The 16,462-nt window shown below is 39.3% G+C and overlaps 1 protein-coding gene across 1 annotated transcript in view; it reads right to left on the bottom strand.

Moving 5' to 3' along the window:
- SNW1 (SNW domain containing 1) overlaps window positions 1-7,807 on the bottom strand; it is a 57,433-nt gene extending 49,626 nt beyond the window's left edge. The window contains exon 1 of the mRNA XM_053697359.1: window positions 7,742-7,807. Coding sequence (XP_053553334.1) covers window positions 7,742-7,755 — 14 coding nt within the window. The 5' untranslated portion in view covers window positions 7,756-7,807. The remainder of the gene's footprint in view (window positions 1-7,741) is intronic.
- Between the last annotated feature and the right edge of the window lie 8,655 nt (window positions 7,808-16,462).

The following is a 16,462-nucleotide window of genomic DNA, read 5'->3' as shown; positions in this document are numbered from 1 at the left end:
GTACATACCAGTTGTTGACTGTATTTCTAGGACTAATTAGCCATATCATTATGATTAAGGTCATTTTTAACCATCTAATATGACTCCTACCCATAGCTACCTTAATATAGTTACGATTTTAGCCCTGATCTCATATTTCTAATAGCTTATTACAGCCTATGGGAGTAATATACTAATATCCAAAAGTACTATACCTTACCAAAACAACATATTACCCATTAGTATACCTCATCACACTTTAGCTCTGTATAGTTTTATAACTGCATTGTAAGAAACTGTGTGGGGGTCTGACTTTATTCCTTATACTGGTATGTATCTAGAGTAGCACCCTGCTGTACATTTGACCTATTACAGCCATATAAAGATGTTAGGGCGCAATGTAATGTCAGTTGGTCATCTTAAAAGGGACAGTCTACACCAGAATTTTTATTGTTTAAAAAGATAGATAATCCCTTTATTACCAATTCCCCAGTTTTGCATAACCAACACATTTATATTTATATACTTTTTACCTCTGTGATTACCTTGTATCTAAGCCTCTGCAGACTGCCCCCTTATCTCAGTTCTTTTGACAGACATGCAGTTTAGCCAATCAGTGCAGACTCCTAAATAACTCCTCAGGAGTGAGCACAATATTATCTATATGACACACATGAACTAGTACTAACTGTGAAAAACTTTCAAAATGCTCTGAGCTAAGAGGCGGTTTTCAACGGTTTAGAAATCAGTTTGAGCCTACCTAGGTTAAGCTTTTGAAAAATACCACCAAGGGAACAAAGCAAATTTAATGATAAAAGTCAATTGGAAAGTTGTTTAAAATGTCATGCCCTATCTGAATCATGAAAGTTTAATTTGGAGTAGACTGTCCCTTTAATTTAAACTAGTAGATTGGTGTGCTGCCCGCGGCCGAGATAGCTCACCTCAGTTTCTGTAACTATGAGCGCCCACAACAGTATATCCGCCCATGCTTTTTACTAAACAATCCCATCCCCTATATTAAGAGCTGTACAACTCTAGGTTTGGCGATGAAACACACCCTTGAATATGTTTGTCTGCACTTACAATGGTCTCTATATTGGTTCTAGGTGTTCATAGATAACGATGTACCCAGCTTGTGCGCCTACAGTATAGCCTACTTCTTGCTCCCATGTTTGTTAGTTTCTTTTAGAATCATATGCAGTAATTGTTCCATTATTATCATTACAATGGGCCCACATGTGGCCCTCCTATCCCAGATCCCTAATTTTTTGTACAACTACAGTCCTGAGGGTCAAAGAGTGGCCCTATATACCCATTTATATCTTTCCCCTACATGCCCCCAGATATGTTCCTTTGTATGGTTTCAGCAGCCCTAGAGAGGCTGCTAGAGTTTACCTGGGGTAATATGTGTCAAATTACATGCAATTATGAGGGGAACTTCTCTATACAATACAAAAAAAAGGGGGGCTAAGTTACCTAGCATTTGTTGTTTTTGTGTATAGCCATTATTCTCCTTGGCTTTGTTTATAATTCTGTTTCTGAAGCAAATTACGCTTTAAATTGTATTTCCTTTAAGCCTCAATAAAAAATTAAAAAAAAGGAATCTAATTAAAATTCACTCGAGGTCCACTGGTAGACCGCAATCTAACTCTTGCCCACCCCCTGCTCTAGATGATGCATGATATGCCAAAAATGTATATACAGTAATGCACACATATAAAATAAAGTAACAATCATAGCTGCATTACTGTTTATACCTTTTTTTAAAGTAACGTTTTATATACATGTAAATTCCAGTTCATTGAAATAATAAGTAGTTCAAAAGTGTTATACGTATATTATTTTAAAACAACATTATGAGACACTTAGGGCTAGATTTATTAAACCCTGAGGCGTACAGGGGCGCGTATACGCGCCCCTGTAAGCATCAGCTCGCCTGTGGCGGGGCGCAATTACCCGCAGGTAATTAACATTGCACACGAGCGCAATTTTGCGCTCGCGTGCAATCCCGCCCCCTGCCCGCGCACAGCCAATCACGCGCGGGCAGGAGCTGTCAATCTCATCGGTCGGACTCGATCGAGGAGATTGAATTTCGCCAGAATAGATGTGGCGAAGATGTTAGGGAAGCAGCGGCCTGGTGACCACTGCTTGATAAATCGCGGCAAGCAAGTTCTTGTGAGAACTTGCTGCCGCAAGGGCTTGATAAATCTAGCCCTTAATGGCACAAGTAAACAATGAATCACTCTAGAATGAACGATTCATTGTTTACTTTGCCGTGACAGTGTGAAGAGTGTCCCCATGCATGCGCAACATTAACATGCATGCGCCTATTCTGTGCCGTTTTGCAATGCTTCTGATTGGAGGAATGTGTTGGGAGAAGTGTGATATATTGCGCATGCGTATAAGGCCGACCTGGAAGTAAGCCTGACAAACGACAAGCTTACTGGTTTAATGCTGCTCAGAATGATTTATTATTTGACCGCGGGGGGGGAGCAGGAGGGGGCTCATATCAGAGCTTCATGTAAAAACTGCATTTGTAAGTTATTTTACATATACATGATTAGACGAAAATTGGATCATATTATAATTAGAACACATAGATTATAGTTACAGCTTTTGGCTACACAGAGTTTACCATTAGTATTCTATGACTGAATTGTAAATTAAATATTAAACAGCCCTTGTTATTGTGTAAAAATTATGCTTGTCCCATGCTAAACGAATTCTGTAAACTAGCTATTCTTGAAAATGCTGCAAACTACCTAAACCAGCTATTAATTTGTACTTTGCAGCATTTTGAAGAAAACGTTTTGGGCTGTCTAGGGTGTGTGTGCCAAGCAAAGTTTTTAAATCAAAGCAAAAGGTGTTTAATGTCCCTGTAATCAATGTAAGTTTGAATAATGAGAGGCAAGGAGGAAGGCATAAATATAGGTATATTTTAATTAAATATCTTATGGGGCATTGGTTTCAGTTATTTTTTTCTGTAAAGTGGTATATTGTCGAAATACAAGAGTACAATTTTGACTTGACTATTCTACAAACAGTTTCCAGCTACATGGACTATTCCCCATACACCCTTCATTGGCTTCTAATTTCTATGTAATGTTTTCAACCCCATTGTAACATTAAAAGAATTTAAAAAAAAATAATAATAATTCTGTTCCCTTTTGTTTTTAAGATAGATATATATATATATATATATATATATATATAAAAATAAATGGTAAGTGAGTTGAGTCCAGCACCATAGGTTTTGTAAAATTTCTCTCCAACCTGTGTGCTCGTTACCAAGGAGTATCAGCCAAACTCCAACATATACAGTCCATGTAGAAAACAAGGTAACAGCACCACAATACAAAAAATCTTCTTTTATAGGTGAAAAATCTTTATTTGGGGTACAGCAACCATTTAAAAGCGACGTTTCGGACCTACATGGTCCTTAATCATGCATAAGTTAAAAGCAAATAAACAGACTTTAAAAAGGGTATCTGAACCAATCAGGCTTCAATTTTCAATGTTAATTGATTTAACCCATACCTATCCAGGTTTATAAATTTCATCAACACAGTGACCTCTAGTGGTACCAGAATATATTCCATCATTTAAAACCATTATAAAAACAAATACAAATCATAGTCTCTATTCAGACCATATGGATGTAGTGTATTTAGGCTTTTAATCCACCATACTTCTTTATGTTTTAAATTTTAATTCCCTATTACCCCCTCTTCTGTGGTGGGGGATATGGTCAATTACTTGAAAGCGGAGCTGACTTACTGTATGACCCATATTGAGACAAAGATAAATCATTTCAGAACTTTTTCCACCTTTAATGTGACCTATAAACTGTACAACTCAATTGCAAAACAAACTAAAATCTTTTAGGTGGAGGGAAGTAGAAATAAAAAACTAAAATAATATGGTTGCATAAGTGTGCACACCCTTAAACTAATACTTTGTTGAAGCACCCTTTGATTTTATTACAGCACTCAGTCTTTTTGGGTATGAGTTTTTCAGCATGGCACATCTTGACTTGGCAAGATTTGCCCACTCTTCTTTGCAAAAACACTCCAAATCTGTCCGATTGTGAGAGCATCTCTTGTCCAAAACTTTAATCTTCTTCTGGTGAAGCCATTCCTTTGTTGATTTGGATGTATGCTTTGGGTCGTTGTCATGCTGAAAGATGGGAAGTCCCTCTTCATGTTCAGCTTTCTAGCAGAAGCCTGAAGGTTTTGTGCCAATATTGTCTGGTATTTGGAACTGTTCATAATTCTCTCTACCTTGACTAAGGCCCAAGTTCCAGCTGAAGAAAAACAGACCCAAAGCATGATGCTGCCACCAAAATGCTTCACTGTGGGTATGGTGTTCTTTTGGTTATAGCAGTGTTGTTTTTGCGCCGAACATATCTTTTGAATTATGGCCAAAAATTTTAATCTTGGTTTCATCAAACCAGAACACCTTTTGCGACATGCTTTTGGGAGACTTAAGATATGTTTTTGCTAAATTTAGCTGGGCTTGGATGTTTTTTTTTGTAAGAAAAAGCTTCCGTCTTGCCACTCTACCCCATAGCCCATAAATATGAAGAATACGGGTGATTGTTGTCACATGCACCACACAGCCAGTAATTGCCAGATATTCCTGCAGCTCCTTTAATGGTGCTGTAGGCCTCTTGGCAGCCTCCCAGACCAGTTTTCTTCTCGTCTTTTTATCAATTTTGGAGGGACGTCCAGTTCTTGGTAATGTCACTGTTGTGCCATATGTTCTCCACTTGATGATGACTGTCTGCACTGTGTTCCATGGTATATCTAATGCCTTGGGAATTCTTTTGTACCGTTCTCCTGACTGATACCTTTTAACAATGAGATCCCTCTGATGCTTTAGAAGCTCTCTGCAGACCATGGCTTTTGCTGTAGGTTGCGACTAAGAAAATGTCAGGAAAGACCTACTAGAACAGCTGAACTTTACTTGGGGTTAATCAGAGGCATTTTAAAATGATGGCAGGTGTGTACTGACTCCTATTTAACATGATTTTGAGTGTGATTGCTCAATTCTAAACACAGCTACATCCCCAGGTATAAGAGGGTGTGCACACTTAAGCAACCATATTATTTTAGTTGGGTTTTTTTACATCCCTCCACCTAGAAGTTTCAGTTTGTTTTGCAATTGAGTTGTACAGTTTATAGGTCACATTAAAAGGTGGAAAAAGTTCTGAAATTATTTATCGTTGTCTCATTTTTTTACATCACAGAAACCTGACATTTTAACAGGGGTGTGTAGACTTTTTATAACCACTGTGTGTGTGTGTGTATGTGTGTGTGTATATATATATATATATATATATATATATATATATATATATATTACGGGTGAAGTCAGAAATCCGGGTAATCCTAGGATTACCCAGGTAAACCTGACATTACCCAAGCGGCTGTGGGTAAAGCCCGATGTAATGTAATTCCCCCCATCTACACTAGTTTTTTTGCTTCTGCCTGGGGGGTTCAAGGAAGATGCCCCGTCGATCCTCTGGCATCCAACCACCCAAATGAACCTTGGGGAATTAGGTTCGCCACCCTTAAACCCCCCAGGCAGGGGCAAAAAATATAGTGAAGATGTGTGAATTACAGTGCATCGTATATATGTTTGATGTAATGACTGTGTACTCTGAGAAGATTTATCATGTTACATCGGGCTTTACCCACAGTCGCGTGGGTAATGTCAGGTTTACCCGAGAGAGACCGAGATTGTGATCATACTGACCAATACTAATGGGTCTATACTGGATTGTGATCACAGTGGGCATTACTAATACTGAGTGTTCCGAGTTTCCACTAGAAAGTCACTCTGGGTGTCTATACTGGGTTGCGATCATACTGGCCACTACTAAGGGGTCTATACTGGGTTGTGATCATACTCGCCATTTCATAGGGGTTTTATACTAGGTTGTGATCATACTGGCCACTTCTAATGGGTCTATGCTGGGTTGTGATCATACTGGCCACTACTATGGGGTATATACTGAGTTGTGATCATACTGGCCACTACTATGGGGTATATACTGGGTTGTGATCATACTGGCCACTACTATGGGGTATATACTGGATTGTGATCATACTAGCCACTACAAATGGGACTATACTGGGTTGTGATCATACTAACCATTACTAATGGATCTATACTGGGTTGTGATCATACTAACCATTACTAATGGATCTATACTGGGTTGTGATCATACTAACCATTACTAATGGATCTATACTGGGTTGTGATCATACTAACCATTACTAATGGATCTATACCGGGTTGTGAGCATACTAACCATTACTAATGGATCTATACCGGGTTGTGATCATACTAACCATTACTAATGGATCTATACCGGGTTGTGATCATACTAACCATTACTAATGGATCTATACCGGGTTGTGATCATACTAACCATTACTAATGGATCTATACCGGGTTGTGATCATACTAACCATTACTAATGGATCTATACCGGGTTGTGATCATACTAACCATTACTAATGGATCTATACCGGGTTGTGATCATACTAACCATTACTAATGGATCTATACCGGGTTGTGATCATACTAACCATTACTAATGGATCTATACCGGGTTGTGATCATACTAACCATTACTAATGGATCTATACCAGGTTGTGATCATACTAACCATTACTAATGGATCTATACCGGGTTGTGATCATACTAACCATTACTAATGGATCTATACCGGGTTGTGATCATACTAACCATTACTAATGGATCTATACCGGGTTGTGATCATACTAACCATTACTAAGGGGTATATACTGGGTTGTGATCATACTAGACATTACTAAGGGGTATATACTGGGTTGTGATCATATTGGACATTACTAAGGGGTATATACTGGGTTGTGATCATATTGGACATTACTAAGGGGTATATACTGGGTTGTGATCATATTGGACATTACTAAGGGGTATATACTGGGTTGTGATCATATTGGACATTACTAAGGGGTATATACTGGGTTGTGATCATATTGGATATTACTAAGGGGTATATACTGGGTTGTGATCATATTGGATACTACTAAGGGGTATATACTGGGTTGTGATCATATTGGACATTACTAAGGGGTATATACTGGGTTGTGATCATATTGGACATTACTAAGGGGTATATACTGGGTTGTGATCATATTGGACATTACTAAGGGGTATATACTGGGTTGTGATCATATTGGATACTACTAAGGGGTATATACTGGGTTGTGATCATATTGGACATTACTAAGGGGTATATACTGGGTTGTGATCATATTGGACATTACTAAGGGGTATATACTGGGTTGTGATCATATTGGACATTACTAAGGGGTATATACTGGGTTGTGATCATATTGGACATTACTAAGGGGTATATACTGGGTTGTGATCATACTGGCCATTACTAATGGTTCAATACAGGGATGTGATCACAGTGGGCATTACTCATACTGAACGCTCTGAGTTCCCACTAGAAAGTCACTCTGGTGGTGATCACAGGGAGACCTCACCAGGGAACTAAGAGTTTGTCACATAAACACACACTATGCATTGATTCCAGGGGGCAGTCATAGCCTCTTCAGAAGCTCACGGCCCGTAGGTGACGTTAAAGCTAGAAGTCGGCAACGCTCACTTTAGTCTTTACTACAATTACTAATAGCAACACCTTATAGGTCCTTAGAGTGTCCCACACCGCGCTTCACCGCCTTTCAATTCCCGTACTAACCTGGCGAGCGCCATCTTTCCGAACGGTTCTCAACTCGGAAGTCTTCGTGACAGAACAGGAAGTACGTTTACAATACCCATGCGATTAGAATGCTGGGATTGTGCAGAGGATGTTGGGACATGTAGTTTGTATTGATGGCTCTGAAAATGGGGCTTGGTGGCAATCTAGCCGCTACAATGTAACTGTCCAAATTTGCAGTCTAATAGACACTAGTTTACTTTTTATTACACCAGTAGCTTTTGGCTATGAGTTATGAACACACTCAATTCTTAATTATGCATAGTAAAACCACTTTAAATATTTATTTTGCAACATTTTATTTTTCTTAAATCTGGAAACTGCAGACTTTCCAGTCCTGAAAACTGAAAGAGCTTCACAAGTCTATCAATGCTATATTTGTGTCCAAAGTTTGTATTTGTCTTCTCCAGATGCAAGTCCTGATTGGCTCCTCCAAATAAGGAAAATGGTGGGTGGAGTTTGGTCACTGAAAAACAATTGCAGCAAGTGAGGTGTCAATTAGTTATACTAACATTCAGACTTTGCTAGTAAGGTAATCTATTGGAACACTGCAGAAAGATTTTTAATACAAGGTGTTTACTGTCCCTTTAATAGTTTCCATGCCATTGCAATTAACCATAACTGCTCTGTTTTGCCCCTCCCTCAACTTAGATTTGCCAGACAGAAGGAAGGATGAAATGAATGAAGAAAATAATCAATTATCTGGCTGCATATATACACCGATTGTCATTGCCTCACCCATGTGTTCAGTTAGCAACCAGTAGTGCATTGCTGCTTCTTCAATAAATGATACCAAGAGAATGAAGCACATTTGATAATAGACGTAAACTGGAACGTTTTTTTTAAATTGTATGTTCTACCTAAATCATGAAAGAAAATGTTAGGGTTTCATGTCCCTTTATTACAAGATACATATTTGTAGACTTGCATGGATGGCAGAATGTGCGGGTTAGATATGAGGTCTTTGTTAAGGCCAGGGGCGTATTATGGCCTAGGCCAACAAGGCCGGTGCTTAGGGCAGCAGATTTGGGAGGGGCAGCACATCTGCCCTATCCTCTCTTTAAAAGCCAGCACACAGTACAGTAGGGTGACCAGACATCCCCGATTTCCGGGGACAGTCCCCGGATTGAGGAGACTGTCCCTGGACAAATTATGTCCCCGGAAATGTCCCCGAGAAGCACTGGGAGGAAGTTATCTTTCACCTGATAACTCACTTCCTCCCCAGTGTTTTACTGCACGCAGCGTGCAAGAGGGAAAAGCGGAGCTCCTGACCAGGTAAGTAACTATTTGCCTATCTGCTGGTAACAATGTAATATCCAGTAACAAGACAGCAGGGTGTGCTTCTACCTATTTTTGGCATGATTGCTACATGAATTAATCCTTACACCGTCATGCTAATTTTATTGTAGATTTTCAGGTCTTTTTTTATTAGGTATTTATGGAACATCTTCTAATGAGACTGGTTTATTCAGGTAACTTCTTCCTGAGGCCATTTACGGATGAAGGTGTTCTGGGCTGCTGGAAGTGGTGCATGGCTGAGTGCTATATGTGTAGTAAACATTTATTTTGGCACTCTTTGTTTGATTCTGTGCCACAGAGGTGCTGATAATAAAGTCACTGTCCTATGAAGTTCAGGATTTCTCTAGTCAGGCAGGGAATACTTTACTGAGACTTAAACTGAAATAAAATTAAACTGTTTTCTACTGTGCATTTGAAAGATCAGAAACTGAACATGTTAAATATAGTTTGGTTTTTTTCATGAAAAAATATTTTTACTGCTTGTTTGTGCTGAGCTCATCCTAAGGGACAGATTGCTCACTGGCTAATAAAGGCAATGCCCACAACTCTGTTAGTTAAGAGAGTTTTATTTATGATAGGGACAACCTTATTTAGTGACATTCGGCTACTAATTGTAATTGGGAGTTCTAGAAATTAGAAATTGGGGGTACTAACAAAATGTGCCCATAAGCTAAATAAGAAGTGGATGGTACTTTTGGAGGATTATTGTTTTATACCAGTTATTCCTGATGAGTAAAACAGTCTGAATTATACATGATTGTTGGCACCCTAGGGGTGCTACAGCAAAAAATGGGGGTCCTAACATACCAGTGCCACCTGAGTTGCAGTATGTGGGTACCTAATACTCAGATACTACCAGGAGTAAGATAGAATATGAGACAGAAACATGCCCCTGAAAATGATGGTATAACATGCAATATGCTTGGGAATGTCACATAAAATGAAAAAAAGAGCTAAGTTGTTAACATGCAATGTTTTGCTGTTCTGAATTGATACTTTATATTGTTATTGTTGAACCAGAATTCTTTGGTAAGAGTAAAATACAAAATATGCATTGAAACATTTTTCTCAATTTTATCTTCTTAACATTTGGTAGTCATATCCCAAAAAATTCTAAGAAGTATATTTTTTTATCTCATGGACGAAATGTGAGAAATAACGTATATATATCATACAATCACTCCATAAACACATACCAAATACACTGCATATATAGTTTGAGGATACTATGCTAATAAAATACCAATTACCAATAGAAAAAAAAAAATGTCCCTGGTTTTTATTTTAAAAATCTGGTCACCTTACAGTACAGTGATTGATAAAGTGCAGGCTTTTACAGAGAAGACAAGGCATGTGCGCTGATTAAGGTCGCACTTCACAGGCAGTGCTCCTTTAAACCGTTGCCTGGGGATATGCTTACAAGGTGAGGCTGGAGGAGAAGACCTTGTGCCAATATGCTGCCTCCCCTTATCAGCTGTGATGGGTCTGCGAGCGCAGTGCTTATTGCAGGTCTTAGTAACTAACAGACTGGATGCGTCTGTGCACTGCTTAGATCAGCGTGTGATGTCTAATCATAAACTCTCAGTGCTAATGTATGTTAGCTACTAATAGCTTTCTCTGCATTCATGAACCCACAGAGTAAATAGTAAACGGACACTTTAAAAGTTTCATTACTTGAATGATGATAATTACTGTATGTTGTTGCATGTGAAGGGCAGTGATTGTTTCATAGTGTTTTCTTCATTCCCTCCCTTCCTCTCTCCCTTCTTTCCCTCCCTTCCTCTCTCCCTTCTTTACCTCCCTTCCCCTCTCCCTTCTTTCCCTCCCTTCCCCTCTCCCTCTTTTCCCTCCCTTCCCCTCTCCCTCCTTTCCCTCCCTTCCCTTTTCCCTCTTTTCCGTCCCTTCCCCTCTCACTCCTTTTCCTCCCTTCCCCTCTCCCTCCTTTCCCTCCCTTTCCCTCTCCCTCCTTTCCCTCCCTTCCCCTCTCCCTCCTTTCGCTCCCTTCCTCCCTTCCCCTCTCCCTCCTTTCCCTCCTTTTTCCCTCTCCCTTCTCTCCCTCCCTTCCCCTTTCCCTTCTTTACCTCCCTTCCTCTCTCCCTTCCTTCCCTCCCTTCCCCTCTCCCTTCCTTTCCTCCCTTCCCCTCTCCCTTCCCATCTCCCCTCCCTTCCCCTCTCCCTTCCTTCCCTCCCTTCCCCTCCTTCCTTCCTTCCCTCCCTTCCCCTCTCCCTTCCCTCCCTCCCTCCCTTCCCCTCTCCCTTCCCTCCCTCCCTGTCAGGATGCCAGGAATCAGACTGAGAGGAGAAGTGCAAAAAATAATCACACCTTTATTAATAACAAAAAATAATAAAAGTCCACAAGTCAAATAACAAGCCAGGAGTCAAAACCAGAGCTGGTAGTCAGGCGAGCCGAGTCAGGAGCCAAAGCAAATAGTCAGATGAGCCGGAATCAGGAACAAGGAAAACAGCAGAGTCAGGAACAAGCCAGGGATCAGGAACCAGGAAGGACGTCAGACAGCCAGGTAATACACAGGAACCCTCACAAACAGGCCTGAAACAACGCAAAGGCAAAGCATACTGAACAGAGGCCCTTTAAATAATAAGTGATGACATCACAATTCTGAGACTGCATCCTGTCTCACACAGATGATGCACACCAGTCTGACCATAAAAGGAAGTGCAGGAAATGAGCAGCATCTCCCACAATGCACCATGTCAGCAAGAGAGGTGAGCAAAATGGCTGCCAGAAGCACATGGCAAACAGGGAAAAAACCCTGACAGTACCCTCCCCTCAATGACCCCTCCCCCGCGGGAGGACAAAAGGCTTATTGGGGAAACGGGCATGGAGGCACGGAGGAGGGCGGGAGCATGAACATCAGAGGAAGGAACCCAAGAACGCTCATCTGGACCGTAGCCCCTCCAGTGAACCAAATACTGTACACGGCCCCTGGACATACGAGAGTCAATAATGCTGCTGACCTCACACTCCTCATGGTTGTCAACAAAGATAGGACGGGGACGAGGCAACACAGTGGTAAACCGATTACAAACCAATGGTTTCAAGAGGGAGACATGAGGAAGGTCAAGAGCGTAGGCCACAGGATTGACCCGTCGGAGTATTCGAAAAGGACCAACATAACGGGGAGCCAGTTTATTGGAAGGCACACAAAGGTTCAAGTTGCGGGAGGACAGCCAAACTCTCTCACCAACCTGGTAGGAAGGTGCGGGCAGACGCCTATGATCAGCCTGGAACTTTTGGCGCTGCATAGAACGATGAAGGCAATCCTGTATCTGCACCCACGTGGAACGGAGTTGCCGGAGATGCTCCTCCAAAGCCGGAATACCCTGAGACATGAATGAATCAGGCAACAAGGATGGTTGAAACCCATAATTCGACATGAACGGGGATAACTTGGAGGAAGCATTAATAGCCCTATTACGAGCAAACTCTGCCCAAGGTAACAGTTCAGACCAATTATTATGGTGATCTGAGACATAGCAACGGAGGAACTGTTCCAGAGCTTGATTAGACCGTTCCGCAGCCCCATTGGATTGAGGGTGATATGCCGAGGAGAAGGAAACAGAGAAGAAGGAGACAGCGCACATCCGATTCAAGGTAGAGGTATATTTATTGAACAATGACACACACGCTAGTAATGAACTCACTAGAAGTAGGTAATAAAACAGCATAAAACGGCACAAAATAAACGACTTCACCAAAAGCAGCAGATGGCAACAACGGAGAGAAGGCGTCTGTCAGGATTCAATATTCAAAAGTTCCCGGCAAAGTGGATAACGATGACACCGTTAGACTATGTCACCAAACCGCCTTACATCTTCATCTACGGATGCCTGATACAGCCAAAGGTCCTCAATGCGTTTCGCCGGTGGCACCCTGGCTTTTTCAAGAGTAATAGGCTGTAGTAAGTGTGTGTCCTTTTAAACCCCATTGCAAGGTTCTGATTGGTCTCCGATTATGACACATCCAAGTAACAATAAAAAGGGTAAGCGGATAACACTTATAGGTGCGTTAGCATATAATAAAATTGATACAATTGACAATATTTGTTATATATACAAAATGATGTATTTGACACGAATTTGAGCCACAAGAATATTAAAAGAAAAATTAATATTACCACACTTTAATAGTAAAAAAATAAATCTTATTAAATATTGTTAATAAGAATTCATACCTATACAATTCATAACATGTTAAAAAACAATTATGTTCATACATAAATTAAAATTCATATAAAAAATGCAGAACTATAAAAAGGCTTGGACATCGAGATCCACATTCAAACCGAGCGGAGCCAAACTTTTCAACCAATATATCCACTCAGTTTCTTTTCTCCTTAGGAGTAATAGCCTGTTACTAGTTCCAGGGGGTACCCAATCAATGATTTGTATGTTTAAATCCCTGGTATCACTGCCATGTACATCAGTAAAGTGGACAGGTACACTGTGTTTATCAAACTGAATTTTAATATTATACAGGTGTTCGCTGAACCTCTTAGATGTTTTTCGTTTTGTGCGACCAATATAGATATGGTCACACTTGCAAGAAAGCATATAAACAGTATATGTTGTTTGGCAATTACACCTATGTTTCATGCTAAAGCTCTCTGTTCCATTATAGTTAAAAAACAGGTCCCCTCTCTTGACAAACGGCACATAGGACAATAAGGTTTGTTACATTTGAATGTGCCTCTAGGGGCTGATACCCAATTTTCTAGGCTGCCTCTACATAAAGGTGTATCCTCCTTATTATCTCTCAGTTTACTTGGGGCTAGGTGATTTTTAAGATTTTTATTTTTCTTAAATGTAATAATTGGTCTATCGCCTATGCGGTTACCAAGGATGGGATCAGATTTTAAAATGCCCCAATGTTTATTTAAGACCCTATTTATGATTGGGGCCCCTTCATTGAAACTAGTTATAAAACGTACTTTATTAATATCATCTTTAGAATCAACCATATTATCATTATTAATAGAAGTAGGTTTAATCTTTCTAGTTAGGAGTTTTTTTCTATCACATTGGGCAGCCTTATTTTTGCTTTATGTAAAATATCTATATTATAACCTTTCTTGATGAATTTTTCATCTAATATATTAATTTCTTTTACATAATCCTCTGGATTAGTACAATTCCGTTTAATATGAATGTACTGGCTAACTGGAATATTATTTTTCCAGCTCTTCCGGTGAGCACTACTTGCATGCACAAAGCTATTCCTGTCCACTGTCTTTCTAAAATTCCGGACAGATATCTTATTGTTACTTTCATCGACAAACAATATAATATCGAGAAATTCAATACTCTTACTCGAATTATTGCCAGTAAACTTTAGATTATAGTTGGTTTTATTGATATGTTCAGTAAATTCTACTAGCAATTCCTCAGATCCTTTCCATAGAACTATTACATCGTCTATGTATCTATAGTATTCTAGCATGTTATTCTTATATGGATTATTATTCCAAATAAAACATTTCTCAAAATTATCCATAAAAAGATTCGCGTACGATGGTGCAAAAGTCGTCCCCATCCCCGTCCCTTTTAATTGTAAATAATATTTTCCCAAAAATTCAAAATAATTATGGGATAAGATGAAAGAAATAGAATCCAATAAAAATGAGAGATGAATTTCAGGAATATCATATCCAACAAATGCTTCCCTGACGGCCTCTAATCCTTTATTATGAGGGATGACAGTATACAATGAAGATACATCAAACATTGCCCACCTAAAATCATCTTCCCAGGTCCGTCCCTCAAAAATTCTAATTGTCTTGGCGGTGTCCTTTAGGTATGCCCTGGTTTTGACTACCAAAGGTTGCAAAAAATAGTCCACATATTTGGACAAATTATGGCACAAAGAGCCAATACCCGAGATAATGGGACATCCTGGTGGATTCACAAGATCTTTATGGATCTTGGGAAGATGATAAAAGGTGGGCACCGTTGGATCCAGAGGTTTAATAAAATTAAATTCATCCTGATTAATAACATCTTGTTCTTTAGCTGTCCTGAGTAAAGAATCTAACTGTTTTGAAAAATCTAAAGTTGGATTAAAGGTTAAACATCTATAAGTAAATTTATCACTAAGGATGTTATAAGCTTCACCTGTATAAGCATCACTATTTTGTATCACCAGGCCACCACCCTTATCTGCCGCCCTGAATACTATATTCTTATTCTTTTTTAGTGAATTGAGGGCTGCTATTTCTTTAATTGTCAGGTTATCATTATATTTATTTAGGTTGCATTTAGATAGTTCTGACTCTAAATCCCTGCAAACTAATTTATTAAACAAAGACAATTGTTCACCTTGCATTTGGTGAGGGTAAAAACGTGATCTTCCTTAAAAATTTGTGTGTCTTATTTGTGGATCCTCCTCATACAAGGAGAGGTTGGATAAATCATTATCATTGTTATTAACACAAATATCATTGGATTCTGAAAAAGAATACTCCATACTGTCCCTGGTTTCCGTATCTAGACTTTTTAAAGTGCTAAGGGCTTGAATATCTTTACCTTCTAAATAATTTTTATTCTTGTTAGATTGCTCAAAATTCATAGAATCTTTAAGAAAGTATCTCTTCAATGTCATCTTTCTGATATACTTCTGAATATCCATATATACTTCGAACTTATTGGGCTTCGATTTTGGGGCAAAATTAAAGCCCTTTCCCAATAGTCTAACATCGTCATTAGTCAAAACCACATCAGAAAGATTCACAATGTCTTTTTTCATGTGTTCTAATTCAACCTTCTTTTGTTCCCTCCTCTTGATTCTAAATCCTCCTCTTCCCCCTCGTCTAGTTCTAGAGCTCTTTTTTGGAGTCTTTCTCTTGTGTCCCAACTTAAGGTTCTTTCTCCTTCCCAAGATAGATTTCTGTCCCTGTGGTGATTTGTTTGTTCCCTGTCTAAAAAATGTGCATAAGTTGGAGATTTAGGTTTGGCTCCCAATCTATGCCACACAGATCCATTAGGAGTGGAGGGAACATTGTAATCACCTAGCGCTTCATATCTATTTCTGTTAGCAGAATGTCTAAAATCTCTATTGTTTTTATAGGAATTATTACTGTGATGGCTCTGTTTATTCTTTGAATGATAGGGCATATTATACTCCTCATCTCTTGACCTTGAGTTGTAGAAATTATCTCTTCTATTAGTGTTAAAATTTCTAGAGGGGTTACGCCATGCTAGATCACTATGGCCATTGTTAGGGTAATTTCCCCTGTAAGAACGAGTATGATCCCTTCTCTCACTCCAGACCTCATTTTCTTTAGAATTTTTAGTACTAATATACCTATTAGAGATATTAAAATTTTGTTGGGCTTTATTTCCATTATCACCATTAGGGTTTAGTTTTATATTCTTATTATTACTATTCAT

Source organism: Bombina bombina, chromosome 1 (genome assembly GCF_027579735.1).
Source record: "Bombina bombina isolate aBomBom1 chromosome 1, aBomBom1.pri, whole genome shotgun sequence".
NCBI classification, from domain to species: domain Eukaryota; kingdom Metazoa; phylum Chordata; class Amphibia; order Anura; family Bombinatoridae; genus Bombina; species Bombina bombina.
The sequence above is the reverse complement of the archived record's forward strand: the minus strand, read 5'-3'. Positions and strand labels throughout refer to the sequence as shown.